General features: G+C 44.6%; 1 protein-coding gene across 1 annotated transcript in view; it reads left to right on the forward strand.

The window, feature by feature from the left end:
• Positions 1–18,983, forward strand: part of LOC119179764 (RNA polymerase III subunit E) — a 43,024-nt gene that overhangs the window by 17,990 nt on the left and 6,051 nt on the right. Inside the window, exons 9-14 of the mRNA XM_037430890.2 lie at positions 85–205; positions 2,397–2,478; positions 2,645–2,704; positions 4,493–4,593; positions 5,758–5,852; positions 11,112–11,299. Of these exons, the coding sequence (XP_037286787.2) occupies positions 85–205; positions 2,397–2,478; positions 2,645–2,704; positions 4,493–4,593; positions 5,758–5,852; positions 11,112–11,299 (647 nt within the window). The remainder of the gene's footprint in view (positions 1–84; positions 206–2,396; positions 2,479–2,644; positions 2,705–4,492; positions 4,594–5,757; positions 5,853–11,111; positions 11,300–18,983) is intronic.

The raw sequence follows: 18,983 nt of genomic DNA on the forward strand, positions 1-18,983 counted from the left end.
GCATATCGATTTCAAGACTCGAGGTCTTTTGTCGTTCAAAATTTGTGAAATGATGTAATCGCTCTTTTTTGCTTGTCCTTCCAGCCAAGGTTACCAACTTTGCGAAGCTCATGGCGGCACTGCCACCAAAGTCGGACACGGCGTCAGTCGTGCGGTTCCTGCAGCAGGTGGCGCTGCTCGTGCAAGGCTGTTGGGTCGTCAAGAGGTGAGATCACGGGAAGGATGGGAAAAAATATGCCGCTTCTAAACGATTTAATGCCTGCATTTGTTTATTGCTTCACTAGAACTTCGTTATATCAAAGCTGTGTCTTACGCAAAAAGTTTGTTATATCGAAAAAATTGTTATAAAGGTATATTCCTAACACAGTATCCATTATTAGTAATTTTTCATTTACTTCATTATAATGGATAATTCGTTATGTCCATGTTCGTTATAATGCCCATAATCTGCTTGAACAACAAAGGCATAGATGAGCTAAATTGACTTGCATACCTGTTCACTGCTGCGTAGAGTTCACACCGTGCCTGATGATAACCATCGTTGTCATGCGTACAGCTAACAGCTGTGTGCTACGAGGCATGTTTCTTTGATCTTGTTGGCAAGTGGAGCTTTGCAACGTATCAATTCTTCTATCAATTCGAACACGCCAACACCAGCAGCTGTCCACCATCAAACGGCTTCTGACAACGTCGAGATGGAGGCTTAGGATCGTGGAGCAGTGACTTATGCTATTATTATCATCCACTAATTGCGGCTAGCTGATTTTGTTGATAATGCGGACTAACAGCCACTCTGATGAGTAACCACATTGGTCAAGCGCGAAAAAACCAAAATTATTGGCATTGGAAATGGCATCGTAGAAAACTATGAACGCAACAGAGCTTCGGCTTCGGATTACCTGCGGCTCAGAAGCAAGCCAGTGGCAAAAGCAGGGCTGTTTCATTGTCATCATTATCGAGCAATGGCAGCTCCCATGCTTTGTACACTGCGGTGCAGTAAACAGCAACAGTTTCTGGCAATGCCAATGCCGTTCTTAGACTTTGTAGCCGTACTTTTATGTTCTGAAAATGCATTGAAATGCTCAAGCTTGTGTTTACTAATATCTTAAATATATCTGAGCCTCGAATTAGATTGTCGATTTTCGTTGAAGTGGAACAGAAAAAAAGGCCTCGACTACCATGGACTGCTGACGGGGAACAAATAATTTGTCTTTGGAACGGTGTTGTTGTAGTGGGACGCGACTTCAATACAGTAGGCCCTCGTTCAGCGGAACTTGAAGGGTCAAGGCAAGTGTGCTCTGTTTAGGGGAGTGCCGTTTACTGGAAAATGAACGTCAGTGCAGGAGTTAAGTACAAAAGCAGTTGTATTACAAGCAGTTGTTCCATTTAAGCAGCAGTTCTGCTTAAAGGGCCAGTCAACAGGCTCACTTTTCTTCTATACACCCCTTAATAAGCTCGGCAAATCGTAGAGTAGGCCGCAGCGATCACGTTTTCTGAATATTGCAGCACTATGCACTCCACAAAGCCTCCATTTCGAAAAACAATTCCTGCGCATCTTTTCTACGCCTGACTAACATCCTTCCATGCGCAGTGACGTCAACTCGGCGACGTGACACAGCCCACAATTCGTCGATTGGTCTAAACCAGGTCTAAACAAACAGTAGTGAAGTTGACGACAGTTCCTGCTCTCTTGGTATCCTCCCACAGCTACGACAGAGTTATTAAATCATAAGAGTTGCGAAACTCTCCGTAGGCCCCATGTAGTATCGAAATTCGGACGTGTCACTGGCCCAGTTTTTGGGAGTGAGCAGATTTTCGCGCCACCTGTTGATCAGCACACACTCTATTGAACGCATTATTTGTGTTTCGTGCTGGTATTCCCAGACGGCGCGACAGTCTGATAACTTCCGGAAAATCAGGTCAACTGCATGTCCAGGTTTTAGAACGCACTTTCGCTGCAAATCGTTGTCGACTGCAAATCGTTGTCGACTGCAAATCGAGCGATTGGGCTGCGGGGAAGCTTCGTCCCCGGTCGAACAGTAAATATTTCGGCAAGTGGAAGTGCATTGCGACTGATCGAGTTCACTGATGACGTCAATTGCCGACGTCGTGTCACGTTGCCGGAGAGGGCGTAGTCAAGACGACGGGCTACACCTTCCCCTCCCGCTGAGGTAAAGGATGGCGAGACTGCGCGAAAATTTGAAATCGGCTGAAAGCGATGTCCTAACCTCGGTAACTTCCTTAATATGGCATGTATTTGCAAAATTCTCGCGGAAGCATGTTCACAAAGTAAAAGTTCGCATATTTCTCTTTATAACAATTTTTGGACTTTGCGGTTGTTTACTGGCCCTTTAAGAGACTTCCGTTTGCTGAGTATCTGCTTACGTACTATCCAGCGATGTCCTCTATCCAAAGGATAGCTTCAGCCCCAAGACTGGTGTTCCGGCCGAGACCATGTCCAGAGCACGTGACTTTCTGGTGAGTGACTCTTATCCTATCTTCGCATTGCTGATTGTCAAATAGCTAAATCCGTGAACTCCTTGCTGGATGTGAGGGGGAGAAAACTTTTTCTTTCAACTGCACGTGCTGATTCATCAAAAGAAATGTAAATACTTTTCCCATGCGCTTGTGTGCTTTTTTTCAGATGTTCCTCTTCACACAGTCGAGGGTTGTCGTGCAGACCAAGTTTTCCGACACCGTTAGGGTGAGTATACTATTGTGAAACATTACATTTATTTTTTACACTTTTAATTGCACAATAGGAGCTTGCAAGTAGCAATCTTTAAGAATGAGTTGAATATGAATCGAGTAAGTACCAGAAGCCTGTAGAATCAATGAATATAAATCAGCCTTTAAATAGCTTTAAACTGTTGAGCAACCATTCAAACAATATAAAAGGAATCACATTATCTTCATATTTCGAATAATAGACCACAATTTCCAACATTTTATTGCATCCCTCCCTCCCCCAATCGCATAATGCCCGTAGGATCCTGTAAGACACTTTTAATTAAATAGGTGTAGTTGCTGCCATAAAAGCTTCAAATAAAGCATCAACAGGTGACCAGATGCTTTGAACGCGCAACTCTTTAAAGAGTGCAAACCTTTATTAGACTGTTTTAGAAAAGTGTGCTCGATGCTTCGCATTAGCGTTTGCCACCACTACGCTTTATTTGTACGCTGTCGTTTTTGGGCATTCATGTTAAGTTATGAAAATAGCATATTCTACCGTAACAATGCTGGCTTTTTGAAGCCTATAAAAAGGCTGTTTGTAGTGTAGTCAGTTAGTCTGGCTTCCCAAGCAAAGTAGCCTACTGAATTACATAAGGTCTAATATTTTGTGTGCCCTATGCGGTGTCCTATATAATGCTAATGCTTTGAGCCATATTAAAGGAATGTCTATTGCCATCAGTTAAGGTTTGACTCTACAAGCAAAGTAGCCGCCACGCCACCTAAGCTGTCGCATTTTGTGCCCACTTATACTTTTGTCTGTGGCAATGAAATCGTAATACAGCAGAACCTAGGTAATACAAATTTGAAGGGAGCACGCAAAATACCGCAATTATTCGCATAATTTGAGCACCCATAATATTTTGTCATCTTTATGAAAAAAGTGTTCCCACCTTCCCGAAGGGAATTGTGAGAAAATGCAAATGCATTTCTTGCGCCGAGAGAGGGCACCGTTGCAGGCGGGCATTTGCCTTCACCGACTTCTACCATCGTCTTGAGAGGGGCCCAGCCAGCGAACGATCGAAGATGAGGCGCGAGTGGCCGGGAGAGTGGGGCGCAGGGAGGAGAGTGAATGGCGAGAGCAGCGGCCAAGCACTGCACCTACCCTCTCCTTCTCTCTCTCGCACCACATGCTCCCCTTGCTAGGGGCGAGGATAGAGCGCGCCCGCCCTCAGCTCTTGCTATGGGTTAGGGAGTGAGAGCAAAGAGATAACACGTGCCTGTGCACGGCGGCCGCCGGATGCCTGACCTAGCCCAACTAAAAAGTGCATTCACACTTTAAAAAAATACATGCATATTTTGCACTCCCTGACCCGGCCGAACCAGCTCGCCGGTGTGCGTGCCTCGCCGATCAGGGGAACGCAGTCAAACGAGCTGCGAGTGCGAGGTCACCTCTTCGACGACTTCCCCGGAATTATGGTCTCTAGAATACCGTGCACGAACACTCAAACCTGTTGACGGGTCGCCGGAACTGCTCGAGCATTTGTCCCCATCTATCTCTCCATCTCTACCAGCGTATGAATGCACGCTCGCGTTTTGGTACGGACTACTTTAGGCACCAGAGGTGTGCGAGGTCCTGTTGGGCCTGTCGCGCTGACTGTCGCCCTTATTCTTTGCGTCCGCACTGCAAGGCATTCTTGGTTGATTTCGGAAGTTCGAATTTCAAAAGTGCCTATTCAAGAACATCGATAAGCCTTGGTGTTTGGCTCATGGGCTCCCATTTCTCTTGAGAGTCTGATGATACCTCGTTTTTTGATTTCAGCTGCCTGTGCTGGATGTCAAAACTCTCCTGGAGGATATGGCGAAGCCGACCCCAGACGGCTGGGAGTTTATGCTGCCCTACGACCGTGACTTCGTATCAAGGTGAGCACTGTTTAAATTTGGGCTTATTGGTACACACTCTAGATATGAGACTAATGGTATGAGATTTCAATGCATACTCGGATTATCTGCCATAAATAAAGTCAAATTTTTTTATACTGATTTCAAAGTAGTTTCAGTACTTTTTGAAAGTAATATATACTAGTAATATGGCATTACCTTTGGACAGCTGTAATTTGCAATTCATTTACTAATTGGTTTAGAAACGCAACTGTAGTCACGGCCACATATTTTGACATTACATAACACAAATCACTGTGTATATTATTACATAACATTATAATTACACAACACAAATAACTGTGTATATCGAGGAGTCATTAAATCCCCGTCAATATATTTTCTATAAGTCAAGTATTTCATATACTGAATTACCACATAGAACTATTTTGTCACCCCCATCCAATTCGGTATATACAGTCTTGTCTGTAGCGGTGTAACTTGAATTACGTCTTTAGCCATAATTTAGCCATCTTTTGATGAAACCCTTTGTGAAACACTGTTTTTGTGAGTATTCAGAAAAACCATTTCTTATCGCAATGAATCTAATCGCCAAAAGGAACGCAGGCGCTGATCGACGTGTAAAAGCCAGAATTGCGGCGGTGCTGTAGAAACTGTGGGCAGTAAGGAGCGAAAGTATGTTTATGCGTTTGTTTTCTCTGAAGTCAAACAATTCGTCATGTTAGCATGACGGCTAATGCTGTTTGCCACTATGCACGAAGTTGCAGGTTACATTCCCAGCTCTGATGGATGTGCTTCAATGGGTGGAAACACATAAACGATGTGTCTGCCTTGATTTGGACCACGTTACGAAACCATAGGTGGCCAAAATGAAATTGTAGTCCTCCACTGCCATGGCACTCAATAATATAGCATGGTCTGGCAGGTAAAGCCTTAGGATTTAGTTATAATAATTGATCCATTACATCTTGTGACAACTGCGCAAAAATTTTGCAAGGCACGTGGAAAGTTATTTGCGAGGTTTTTTTTTTTTATCTCTTAGTGAAAGACATGCGAAGTATTGGACGTTCTTTCCATCGTCCACAAGGTCTTCATTTCTCATTGCACAGTGTTGCCTGTTTCTCTCTTCTTGGTACTTAACGAGCAACTAATTGCAGTAATTTTGTGCTCTCTTTGTGCACACAGGTATCCAGATGTGGTCCAGAGGCAGAAGATGCTGTGGGAAGCAAAGCAGCAGTTTCTTTCAAAGTCATTCCGCCTCACACGCCAGGAGGGCCAAGGTAAGACCTCTCGTTAAAATTTCGCATGGGAAATGAAGCGGGGTTCGGACGACACAAAAGAAAGAAAGATACCCACGTTAGATGCTCTCGTTTCGTGGCATTATTGCAGAAGATTTGCAGAGAAGGAAGATCTCTTAAAGACACTGACGACCACTCGGGGGACGCGAGTTGAGATAAACTCGCTAACGCTGGGGCTGTCTGTTGCATTGTCTAAAACGAACCCTGTTTTTCTCGTTACAAATTTCTTATTTTTATTTCTTCGCTGAACGCGGGGGAAGGGCACTGTGGGCTAGTTGCGTCTCTCGGGACAGTTAATAAAGTTTTACCGACGGTAACGTCATAGTCTACACTTGTAGACTATCATGTGGCCTTTTGCGGGTGTGCTCTATTAATTCTCTCTACATTAGCTTCGAAACATGGAACACTTTTTGTAATAATCTTTTCTAACATAGAACTTGCAGGTAAGCCTTCGTTCGCGCTGAGCATAATGGGGTGGAGCCACCTTCGCTTAACGTACGGTTGATGCTCGTGAACAGCTGCTTGAACACGGTTAGCCGAGGTACGAAAAAAAAAAAAGTATGAAGAGCGCCCCGCGGCCTCCGAGATTAGCTTCGATGACGTTTTGTCTGAACTAATCGTGGAGGCCACGAGAAGCTTACTCACGTGGTCGTGAAAGGACTTCACATGACGTCGAAAATTCGGAAAACTTGTTCTACCCGCTTCTTCATTTCGAAATGGTTGAAAATGTCTATATGATGTTAGCTAACCACAGTTTCCTTCACTCTTGTTAAAGCAGAAGAACCTTGAGCATAATGTGAGGAAGGCTATTGGCGTTGCTCTCGCTTCGCAGCACGGCTGGATGATGTTTAGGTGCAGTTTAGGGGCTTTTCAGGTAACCTACATCTTGCCGTCAAGGTTTCCTGCATACAAGCTAATGCTTCCCTACACTCAAGGTAATGCTCAATGTAAACTGCATCCAATTTTTCTAGATTCTAACGTAAAAGAAGATGAAGAAATGGCGATTACCATATTTACTCGTGTAATGAACGCGCTTGATCAATGAACGCACCCCTAACTTCGGTCGTCAAAATTTTGATTATTCTTTCTTTCGCGTAATAAACGCACCCTCTACACTTGTTCGCTGTAGTCCCGCTAACCAAAACCTGGCGCCTTCTTGTCCATTGGATCTCTTCCACTTGTTATTATTATGCCGACCCCTCTCGACCACCTCGGTTCGCTTCCTTGCCCGCTGCTGCGCACCGTACAGTTTTTCTTTCTATCTGTGCGCAGCACGTACGCAGTCTTTTTTTAAATATCTATGCGCCACAGCGGCGTTCACGAACGATGCGAGTGTAGACATCGCGGCTGACTAGCACGCAGCGAGCGAAGGTCACGAAACTTCCTGCGTTAACCGACGGTCGCTTTCTGCAAATATGAAACTTCAAGAGCCAACCTCATGCACGCAATTTTCGAGCGACGACGACAGCATTTGCTCTTGCTATGGCTGTCGTGAAGAGCCATTCGTCGCCATCGCGTCACAGGTTTGTGGAAAACCAGAACGAAATTGCTTGTCGCCCAGGAAAAATCGCGACTGTTTCCGCATTATGGTCCCCTATTCTCACTTTGGTTGGAAGCGAGGCAGCCGCTGTATTCTATTGTTAATCTCGTTACCAACTTAAAGAACCCTAGGTGGTCGAAATTTCTGGAGCCCTCCATTACGGCGTCTCTCATAATCATATGTTGGTTTTGGGACGTTAAACCCCACAAATCAATGAATCATCAATCTTGTTATCAAGGGTTTGTTTGGACGCTTCGGTGGTAGCTTGCTGCAATGTTGGTTGCTTGCTTTAATGTCAATGGCATGGTTGTTGTGCGAGGTTGCCACGAAGTTGGCAAAGTGCGTCGTGGCATCGTAGCGCACGCTTCTAGGTGCCTCTAGGGATCACAGCAGATAACACTGTTGCGGTTCAACGATTGCGAGAAAAGATAGCTGCGAAACGCTTTTATGGTGTGCACGGGCAGCACGGGAAACAGTATGCAGAAGATAGTGCTTTCAACCGCCGAAGATGAGTGAAGTGCAAAAAAGAAGCCGAGAGGTAAGAGTCGTATCCACCTGATGTAGGAGTTCTTGAAACAGACACTACGGACCACTTTCCCATCTTCCTGCGCACTACATCTGCCCATTATTCATATTCCAATTGCTACACGAAACTCGTTTTTGACAAAAAATCATTCTTAGAATCTGTTTCCAGTACTGGTCTTTTGTTCTTAATACTAATGATCCACAGTTAGCTTACTCACAATTTCTGACAAAGTTATCACATTATCAATCGTGCTCCCAAATGCGTAAATGCAAAAAGAAAGTGGCATCTCCGCGAAACCCTTGGGTCACCGAAAATCTACTTAAAGCGATGCGCACATGTGAAAATCTTTTCAAAAAAACAAAAAGACAGCCTTTCAATATAAACTTACGTGCGCGCTACGAGAGATTTTCCAACTCACTGTCTGGTCGACTTAAAGAAGCTAAAGCCAAATATTACGAGGAAAAGATATCTAAATGTGGTCCTGATGTAAATAAAAAATGGGAGATAGTGAATTCATTATTGAATAGAAAACAAGCAACCGATAACATATCACAAATATCCCATAATGGTAATACTTATCATACGCCACTTACGATTGCAGATGCTTTTGGTGATTTTTTATTTTCTGATGTCAATCCACCTGCACAGCAATCTTTATACGCCCTCCAACGCCTTTCACAATCATTCTATATGTTTCCAATTATTCCTGACGAGGTTGCATCAGTAATTCAGAATTTAAATATTACCAGCGCTGGGCCGGATAACATTCATCCAGGACATATTAAATTAATCTGTAAACCGATATCATTTGTCATGTCTCACGTCATCAACCTCATGTTTAAAACGGGAATTTTTCCACGAGAACTCAAACGAGGTAGAATAACTCCAGTCTTTAAGAAAGGAGATCGCTAATTAGTATCCAATTATAGACTGATCTGTGTTTTACCTTTCTTTAGCAAGGTGACTGAAAAATTAATTAAGGAACGATTCTTAAAATATATAAACAAATTTGATATACTTTCAACAGACCAATTCGGATTTAGATCAGGTTATTCTACTGAATTAGCACTTATATCTCTTACTGACCAACTAAAGAAAGCCATCGATGACGGTAAATATGCAGGTTCTTTATTCGTTGACTTTGCGCGGGCGTTCGATACCATCGATCATGACATTCTTAAAATTAAACTAGACTGGATTTGCATAACTGGTCCTCCTTTACTGCTGCTACGGGACTACTTGCGAGATGGGTATCAAGTCGTTAGTATATGCAATGCTTATTCTAAACCTAAAATTACTAATATAGGTGTACCGCAGGGGTCAGTTTCGGGCCCCTTGCTATTTTTAATTTATAAAAATGACCTGCCTTATTGTCTTACCTTCTCCAAGTGCATATTATATGCTGATGACACTACAATTATTCACTCTAATGAAAATATGTCAGTAGTAGTGAGCTTAACAGTGGCCTCAATAACCTGTTGGGTTGGTGTAAGACTACTAGACTTACTATTAATCCCTCTAAAACTAAATTCCTTTTGTTTTCATTTCAAAATAAATCACCACTGTGTATTCCGCCCATATTCATTAATAACCATGCATTACAGCCAAGTGAAGAATGTGTTTACTCAGGGGTGAATATTGACCATCATTTAAAATTTCAAAACCATGTCACACAACTTAAAAAGAAGTTATCTCACGGAATACGCATCCTTATCAGAGCACGTCCATTTTTTTCACGTCCGGTCTTGCTCTCACTTTATTTCGCGTTTGTGCATTTAAACATCAATTACTGCATAACCTCATGGGGTAACAGGTATGCCACTCATCTGAAACCACTACAAACCATTCAGAACCAGGCAATTTGATTAATCACGTTTAGTTCACCCACCCACAATGCTAAACAGTTGCTACAAGAAAATAAAATTCTCCACGTTGCCAGCCTTGTAACATTCGATCTCGCCACTTTTCTTTTCAAAGTAATTAGTAAACAAATATTGTTATCATCAATTCATTCATCATCTTTACTAAATACTAACCCAACTCGTTTTGTGCAGCATAATAACTTCATTCTGCCCAAAGCACGAACTAATTATGGAACACAGTGCCATTTCTAATAAAAATTCAAAAACCACATAAATTTTGCTATGAATTCAAAAAAAATTTTTGTTATGCGACACTCACTTTTCTGCCTAACCGATTCCTCCCTCGCCATGTCATTCTCTTTTCAGTCTCTAGTTTTTTGTCATGCTATTTATATAGAAGTATATAAACATATTTTATAATTTATATTTCCGACTGCATTTAGTTGATGAGAGCAGTGTCATTTATATGTATCTGTAATTCATTTTTTAAACCTTGTATTCTCTTAGTTTTGCACTGTTGTTGCTAACCAAATACTTGTGTTTACATTTCATAAGAGGTCCCGTTTCAGTGTATACTACAGGACCTCCTTCTGTATATTTCTTTTTGTACATCTTAATATGAAATATTAAAACTTGATTTGATTTTGATTTTTTTGAGAGACCAAATTTTTCTTGCACTACCGCATTTTTTTATTTTTGCTCATAACGAAAAAGTTTTCATAAAATTTACCCACATAATAAACGCACCTCCAACTTTGTTCCGATTTTTCGAGAAAAAAAAGTGCGTTCATTACGCGAGTACACTCAACCATCGATATAATGAAACCAGATATAACGAAATATTGCTTATAATGAAGTAAATTATAATAGTCTTGCAATAGATATAGTGTTAGAAATAAACCTTTATAACGAATTTTCGGATATAGCAAACTTCTTTAGTGTAAGATGCAACTTCGTTATAATGAGGTTTTGGTGTAAGTACGGTACATTTGTTTTTCTAAGCTTTTTCTTGTCAACGTGAGGGGACATCAAGGTGTACAGACGTCGCCCAGACGGATTTCATTATTAGTTACGATGCCTAGGGCTCTCCGCTGTCGTCCGAGCTGTCAGTGTGCAGACTGTTTATGTTAAAGCCCGTAATTTGAATGGAACCCCGGTCATCCGATGTAACCCACAAAACTCTTACTACTGGGCAAAGGGGGCGTCTTCAGTGCTGAAAACAGAGCAACTGTCGCAGCTTTCTCATTTCAGGAAGTCCTGTGGCATAAGCTTTACATCAGTGATAAAATGCGTGATGTTCACGTTTCGTGCAGATGCACTAATGCAGTCGCCACCAGCCAACACAAAAGGGAGGCAGCAGAAAAAGCGGGTGCGTTCGCGCACCAATTCGACGGCCAGCGATGGTAGCGGGTCAGACAGTGGCACGATGACCAACGGAAAGGACGCGCCATCCAAGGTCGGCAGCTCCGGGTCGTCAAAGACTGCCAATACTGCCAAGAGGGTACGTGGGATTTGCATTTCAGGCGTGAAGGCGTCCTTGCTTCACTTGTTGCTTCGAATATTGCCCATACTTGGGCAGTCATTCACGGAACTGTCTACCTACTCTGTACAGTAAAAGCTCGTTTATCCAGACCTAGTTAACTCAGAAATTCGGTTAACTCGGACCTGCGGCGTGGTCCCGGCAAAACTGTGTATATTTCAATGAGGTCAAATGCTCATCACCGTAAATACTCGAATCTAACGCGCACATTTTTTCCGGTTAAGCGAGTTCATAAATCGCATGCGCGTTAGAATCGAGTAAAAAAAAAACGAATACGGTCATTCTATTGCCATCGGCATTTCCAAAATGGCTGTCCCTTACGTGCGTCGGCATGGCACGTCGGCCATTTCTGCCTATGTGTTTCTCATGTGCGGCACTTTGTACATGTTCTGAGGAGTTCGTCATATTGTAGCGCATTAGCATCGACGGCATGGAAGGGCCGACTCCAAAATCTCGACGAGTGCACCACGATGCTGCTTTTAAAGGGAGATGCGAGTCGAAAAATCGCGTTTTTAGCGAAATTTCTCGTATTTCTGGTTTTTATTGCATTGTAATCTTCAAACCTTCTTCTTTCATCTGTGAAAATTTCAAAACTAAATTCGAACCGCAAAATGCAAAAAAATGTGTATGAAGGCATTGCGGTGGCTCAAAATTTCGTGAATTTGCGCTGATATTTACCATCTTTGACTGCGCGCTGCTCCCCGCCGCAGTGCTGCCCGCCATCGCGATCGGTTGGGAAAGTTGCGTCCGGCCTTCTTCTTACAGCTCCGACGACCGCCAGTTTCGTACGTGGGCAAAAAAAATAATAATAAAAAACGAGGCTTTTTTATCACGTGGTTTGAGCGGTTTGAAACGCGCGACACCCTAAGCCGCATCGCCATTGGCTACCGAGTCATTGTCAGCTGCGTTGGTGACGGCCATCGGCATTTGGTCCGTCTGCTTTTCTGCGCGTCTACGCATATTTCCGCGATGACAAGTCCGAAAAAGTGCAACGTGAGACCGCAGAAGTTTCGAACAAAGCACAAGTTCAAGGGAAGGCGGCGTAAAGCGCCCCGAACGAAGGCGACGAACGAGAACGTGCCTACGTGCGCTGGGCCTGACGGCGGTAACGACGAGTGCGCGAGCGACAGTGGCTGCGATGAAGGGATTGACGCTGCGCTTTCTTTCGTCAGTGCTTTGGAAAAGAAGCTCGGCTTCTTCGAAAAAGATGAAAGACAGCGCGATGAGGTTTGTGTAACGACAGTCTTGTGCGACACCCTCTTGCTGACGGCACTTGTGGCAGGTGCGGCGTGCCCTGCTTGCAGTATTCAAAAACTTGCCGTTCGGGAGCCGGCAGAAAAGCGCAAGGGACCTTCGTCGCTCCTCGAACTTCATTGCGAAAACAGCGAATGCTCAGCGACTGTTTTTTCGTGCTCCTATACGTCACTGCGTGTTACGGCGGACGGCAGCAGCCGAGTGAGCCTACGGTACGACAGTGGGAGCTCCCGAGATAGTTTCGCTGTAAATGTGAAGGCGGTGGTGGCTGCACGCGCTGTCGGCATTGGGCATGAGCAATTGTCGAGATTTTGCTCCGTTATTGGACTCCCAAAGCCAATGCACCACCGAGGATTTTTTTCGATAGCAAAGAAGGTGCACACCGCTGCCATGGCAGCTGTGAGTGAAAACTTGCGCCGATCCAGAGAGTTGACGAAAGAAATAGCAGGCGAAACTGATGTGGCTGTTATCTTCGACGGCACTTGGCAGAAGAGGGGCCACAAAAGCCACAACGGGATTGGCGCAGTTATCTTTTTAGATACTGGCCTCTGCTTAGACTTCGAGGTCATATCAAGTTACTGCCTGACATGCAGTAGGCACAAGGATATGGGCCCATACGAGGAAGTGTGGCAGGCATTCCATGGCCCAGTCTGTGAAAAAAATGCAGACTGTTCCTCCCATGCCATGGAAACGGACGCTGCAATGCGCATTTGGCAGAGAACATTGACTTATGACACCCCACTGCATTTCATGACATTCTTCAGTGACGGTGACAGCAAAGCATATAGTGCAGTTGCAGAGCAAAAGTTTATGGTGCTGTCAATATAGAAAAAGAAGACTGCACTAATCATGTGGCCAAGAGACTTGGCATCGCGCTACGAAGCTGCATGTGCCATTACCACGAGGGCAGAAAATGAAAAGAGCCAGCCATTCAGAAGCTCCAAACATACTATCAGATTGCCATAACAAGAAACGGGGAGTGTACGGGATATGTACACTGCAGTATGGGCTTCGTACTTCCACTCACGCTCTACTGACAATGCTGGCAGCCACAAGCTTTGCCCTGCAGGAACAGAGTCGTGGTGCAAACATCAACGCGCTGAAGCACTTGGTGAACCTGCACCACGCCACACACCTCTCCTGACAAAAGCACAGGGATTGGCTGTTTTGCCCATTTATAAGCGGCTAACGGATGGGAAGCTCCTTGCTCAATGCATCAAAGGGAAAACCCAGAACGCATCGGAATCCCCGAACAGCAAAATTTGGCTACTTTGCCCCAAGACTAAGTTTGTCTCCCGAACGGTTGTCGAGACTGCCGCAGCTATGGCAATCCTGTGGTTCAACAAGGGTCATGCTACTTTCGAGCACATCCTGGAAGAGCTCAACATACTGCCATCTAGAGATCTAGTTACTTTCAGTGATTCCCGCCATGCGAGGCGCATCAAGAGAATGTCCGAGCGTCTGGCAGCAGAAGCAAGGGCCCACCGTCGTCGTGGAGTGAAAAGGGCACGGGTAGAAGAGAGTGCTCGCAAGGACCGTGAGGGCACAACCTATGCTGCAGGACAGTTCTAGTAGCTTGCAGTGCTTTTCAAAGTTCTGTTGAACATTATGGCCAAAGATTATGCATTTCTAACAACTCTGTGATAAAAAAAAAAAAAAAGGTTTCAAACTTTCAAATGCGTTTTTCTCCTTTTGCAGTTTTGCGTGATCTGTGCTTCTTATACACGCTAGTTCGTATACTTAGAATTGTCATACCTCTATTAAATTTTGCACATAGCATGATGAAGGCCCATAGAGTGCAAGTATCTATTCAAATTGTCAGTGCTGCTTGATTATGTTTTTCAAAAATTACATAACATTGAAAGCCCTTGGCAACTAGAGCCATAGTAAATTTTTCTATTTTATTATTGTATTTCACCTTTTTACACACAAAATTTATATAGCTTTTTGCACTCTACAGTTCCAAAGGATCATAGTCAGCTATATCTGCATGCTTTATCTCAAATTTTTATAGGTCAGAATTGTTGCATAACAATGGCCATAATTTTGCAGTATCTGACCTGCAGAAAGAAAACCAAGCAATCTACATGAAAATAAATGACATATTTGAAAAGAGGAGAAAAAACTCTATTAGCATGCCAATTCGTGCTAAATTCAGACTCTTATTAAAGAAAATCGTTTTTCGAGTAGCATCTCCCCTTAAAAGAAACGTCATCGCGTGTGCCGAAATGGACGGAAATCCGGCCGCATCGCGGTCGTTTGGAGTTCCCGAAACGTGCGTGCGGGACTGGCAGAAACAAAAGCAGAATATTGTCGACAGCAAAGATTCACGCGAAGGCTTCAGTGGGCCACAGCAGGGTCGGTTTCCGCAAATGGAAGAGCTGCTCGGCGAGTATGTGATTGAGCAGTGAGCGGCACAGCGGCCTGTTATGACATAACTGCTTTATGTGCAGGCTATGCAGTTAGCCTTAGAGAAAGGGCCAGTTTAAAGCGGGCAGGTGCTGGATAACTAACTTTATGAAGAGGAAAGGCTTTTCCCTCCGAAGGCGAACAGGCATATGCAAAAAGTTTCTGGAGGAGTACAATGAAAAGCTTCACAGTTTTCAGAGGTTCGTCCTAAACTTGCGGCACAACAACGGCTACCTGCTTGGGCAAATTGGGAATGCCCATCACACGCCTCTTTACTTCGACATGCGTGGCAGCACAACCGTCGAGAAGAAGGGGGCGAAGCAAGTTCGCGTGCTGACATAGGGCCACGGTAAAACTAGAGTGACGGCAATGCTCCGTTGCACATCAGATAGGCACAAGCTTCCCCCGTACCTCATATTTAAACGAAAGACGCTCCCGAAAGGACTCGTTTTCCCGAGTGGTGTGATCGTGTGGGCCAACGAGAAAAATGGGTACACGTTGCAATCGATGCCTTACTTTTTTTTTTTCCGTCGTGAAAACCAAATGCGCGTTACAATCGAGGGCGCAGTAGAATCGAGTAAATACGGTACTCTGTTTGCTGCACTTCACTCTGGACACGTACCAGTGCAACATGCAGCTGCTGACAGACTTCAGATTGTCGACAAAGAACCTGCGCCCATCCCAACGTTGTGCCCCCTTGCCGTGACAGCTGCCACAAATGCAGCGCACAGCAGACGATGGATGTTGTCTTCGAAAACTTGCGCGGGCACGTACAGTCGACCCTAGATACACCAAACTCTGATATATCTATTTATTGGCCACATCGAACAGTTATAAAATCGCCATGAATTTCCCATTCAAAAATATAGAACCGGTGCACTCTCATATCAAACTACCACACAGACGGGCATTCGCTATATCGAATGCTGTGCGGCGCCGAAGCCCAAATAATTGCACTTTTTATAGCAAATATTGATTAATTTTTGGTCGCATTCTGACAAGTGCCGATCCCTTTTCGTGTGCAGGTTATGAAAAGGAAGTGTTATCGCATCGTGCTGACCGGGTTCATTGCGCGATGCTTACGAGTGCAACGGGATGTTCGATATGTGATCTGCAAGTCTTAAAGTGCGGGCGTAGTGTTTTACATAAGACCCTATTGCCGAGGGTACCAAAATGAGAATGCAAAGTGACCTGGCGATCTCGCAGCAATGTTTGCACTACCTTTCTTGTTGGCTAGAGCACAAGAGCATATGGTCCTGAAAAGCACGGCTTTTGAGATCCTCTTGATGTATTTTTAGTGTTTTCGGTCTTAAAATGCATGTCCTGCAGCCTACGCTTTTTCTAGCTTTTCGCATCAAAGAAGCTAAAAGCAGCAGCTACCAGCTGCAAAGCCAAGAGTGACATCGATATCACCACCATGTCGGCTGTGAGAACTCAGTGTTGTCTTCGTCTTCCATTGCGCCTTGTGGACAATCGAGGGCGCGATATAATCGAGTAAATACGGTAATTCGGAGGGATTTAGCTGCGTACCGGTTATCTCGGACAACTCCGGAGAGAACTATTGAGACTCCAGAGTCACGCGATCTCGGCGGCTTGGGGGCTCAAGCACTGCTTGCCGTAACCGACGGCAGAACCGGAGTTTTGGAAAAACTGAAACCGAGCGAACTGCAGCAGAATATGTCGATGATGATAGTGAATGAAGGGGGAAGTGGCTAGGTGGAGCTAGTCACCACCCTGCGGAAGCGCTTGGGCCATCGGCGCATCCAGTGTCTACTAACAGCTGCTCGCTACGCCCATAAAGTTTCTCAAAATTAGTTAGAGGGCACTCTGGCGCTGCGATCGTTCAGCGACCATGGGAACGATGGGTAGTACACACATTTGCCTAGTCTTCGTACTTGCGGGCGGCGAATCGTGCTTGCGGCTTCGTTTATTGCTGTGTTTCAATTTTGTTTTGAAAGAAAAATTCAGTCCTTTTGAACTTCGTGAACCAATTTTGAAAGGTAACTTGAAAAAAATAGGGCGGTGAAGCGCAATCGCTGAACATTTGCTAGCTTTTGTTTCGTGAGAAAACGGCTTCAAGCCACACCAACACACACCGAGCCAAAAGCAGGCCAGAAGTATTATTATTAGACAAATGTGTGTACTACCCATCATTCCCATGCTCGCTGAAGCGCCGTGCGTTGCAGCTCCTATAGACACTAGCGCCAGAGTTCCCTCTAGTAAGTATTGTGAAAAACTCTATGGCTACGCCTACTGGCGTACTACTTCGTGTCTTGGTTCTTTGTGTTGTGACTTCGCGTGTTGCGGCTGTGTTCGCGCGCGTTGTCGACGCCGTCGCGCTTCATGGGGACCATCACAGGAGTTAAGCGGCCACAGCAGCCAGCAAATGATCTTGAAAGAAACGTTATGATATTGAAAGACGTGATGAGCCGACGCGTCGTCGCCACACCGTGCAGGAGGCCGCCGAAGCCCTCGCTGTCCTCGAGGAGTTCTGCGTTTGTTCTCGCGACACTGAACGTGCGCACCACCACCTGATGGGATTAAATAAGATCGTTCTGTTAGAAATTTTGACGGCTAGGCATGCAAAAATAACGCATTTTTTTAAGAAATAAAGGTTTGTCTGTGCCGTGTACGTTTTCTTTTTGTTTTCATGGTCTGTTCGATAATTCGAAATTCGGTTAACTCGGACATTTTCTCCGGTCCCGTGAGATCCGAGTTAACGAGCTTTTACTGTATGTCCATTTTGGCAGAACAGATTCACTTACTCGAGAGGGCGGCGAGCTGGGATAACATCGCGGTGTTGACCGTGTTGATGCGTCGAGTCCCCGCAGGCTTGTCCCAGCATTAAAAGAAAAGAAAAAGTACTGGATGAAATGTGCAGTCACAGAACACCGAAAGGAGTACTGACACACATTTGGGGCACGCCAAAAGGGCCATTTTTCGGCTTCATAGTGTGCACTGTCAACCATGTCCACAGACCTGAGCCTGAAAGCATGTATCGTATTTTTGAGCGTGCTGTTGATCCCGGATATATCCAGCTTGAAGGGAATCGCGAAATAGTTGCACATACAGTTGAGCCTGCTTATAACGAACCTGAGCGTGACGCGGCATCTGTTCGCTGTATCTCGAAGTTCGTAGTAAATTAAAACACAGCTTTTAAAGAAGTTGCAAGTGAAACACAAACCTTTTTTTTGCCCCAAAAAATCCATGATGCACGTGTTTCGAAGAGCAGAAGCGATAAGGCGGTCTCTAGTTTATTTCAAGCAGCAGCGTGCTTTTTCGCCGAGGCCCGTGGCATGAGCTGCATGAGGGACTGGCTTCAAAGTTTCGTCGTTCTCGCTCTTGCCACGTACTTTATTCACAAAGCACAGAGGGGTGCGTAACAAAAAGCGGTCGGGGAGAGTGGGAACTAGAGGGGTGGGAGGCAGGGTTGGCGTTGAACAACAAGAATGTATGGGCACCTCGCCAATGCCTGATTGGTGGTCGAAAGTGGTTTCCTGGGAAGTTGGCAAAGCGCCGACTCCGTTCGCTGTAACCGATCGGTGGCGCTCGGAGACCTTCGTTGTAAGTGGGATTTTGTGACCTTGAACCAATGTATATTTTCACGGTCATGCGGATATTGTTCGTTTTAAGCAAAAGTTCGTTTTAAATGGAGTCGTTATATGTGGGCTCGACTGTATTGATAATTTGAAAGGAAAAATATGCATATTTAAGGCCTAAATGAAAGCATTTCAGGCCTGAGAAATCGTTGCAAGTGCTAACATAATGATTCGCTCACAGTATGATGAAGAACAAGGTGTGAACAGCAAGTATCGCAGCTTATTTCGCATGAAACTAGTCCGTAAACTTGTCTCGATTCTTGCATGCTGTCAAGTTCTAGCTATGCTCAATATCATTGAAGCTTTTTAAATAAGCGAATTCAGCTCATTTGGCCTCAACAGTGTTGATTGATGCAGAAATTTAATGCAAGCTTCGTAGCGCG

The sequence above is a fragment of the Rhipicephalus microplus genome, chromosome 7 (assembly GCF_043290135.1).
Source record: "Rhipicephalus microplus isolate Deutch F79 chromosome 7, USDA_Rmic, whole genome shotgun sequence".
NCBI classification, from domain to species: Eukaryota; Metazoa; Arthropoda; class Arachnida; order Ixodida; family Ixodidae; genus Rhipicephalus; species Rhipicephalus microplus.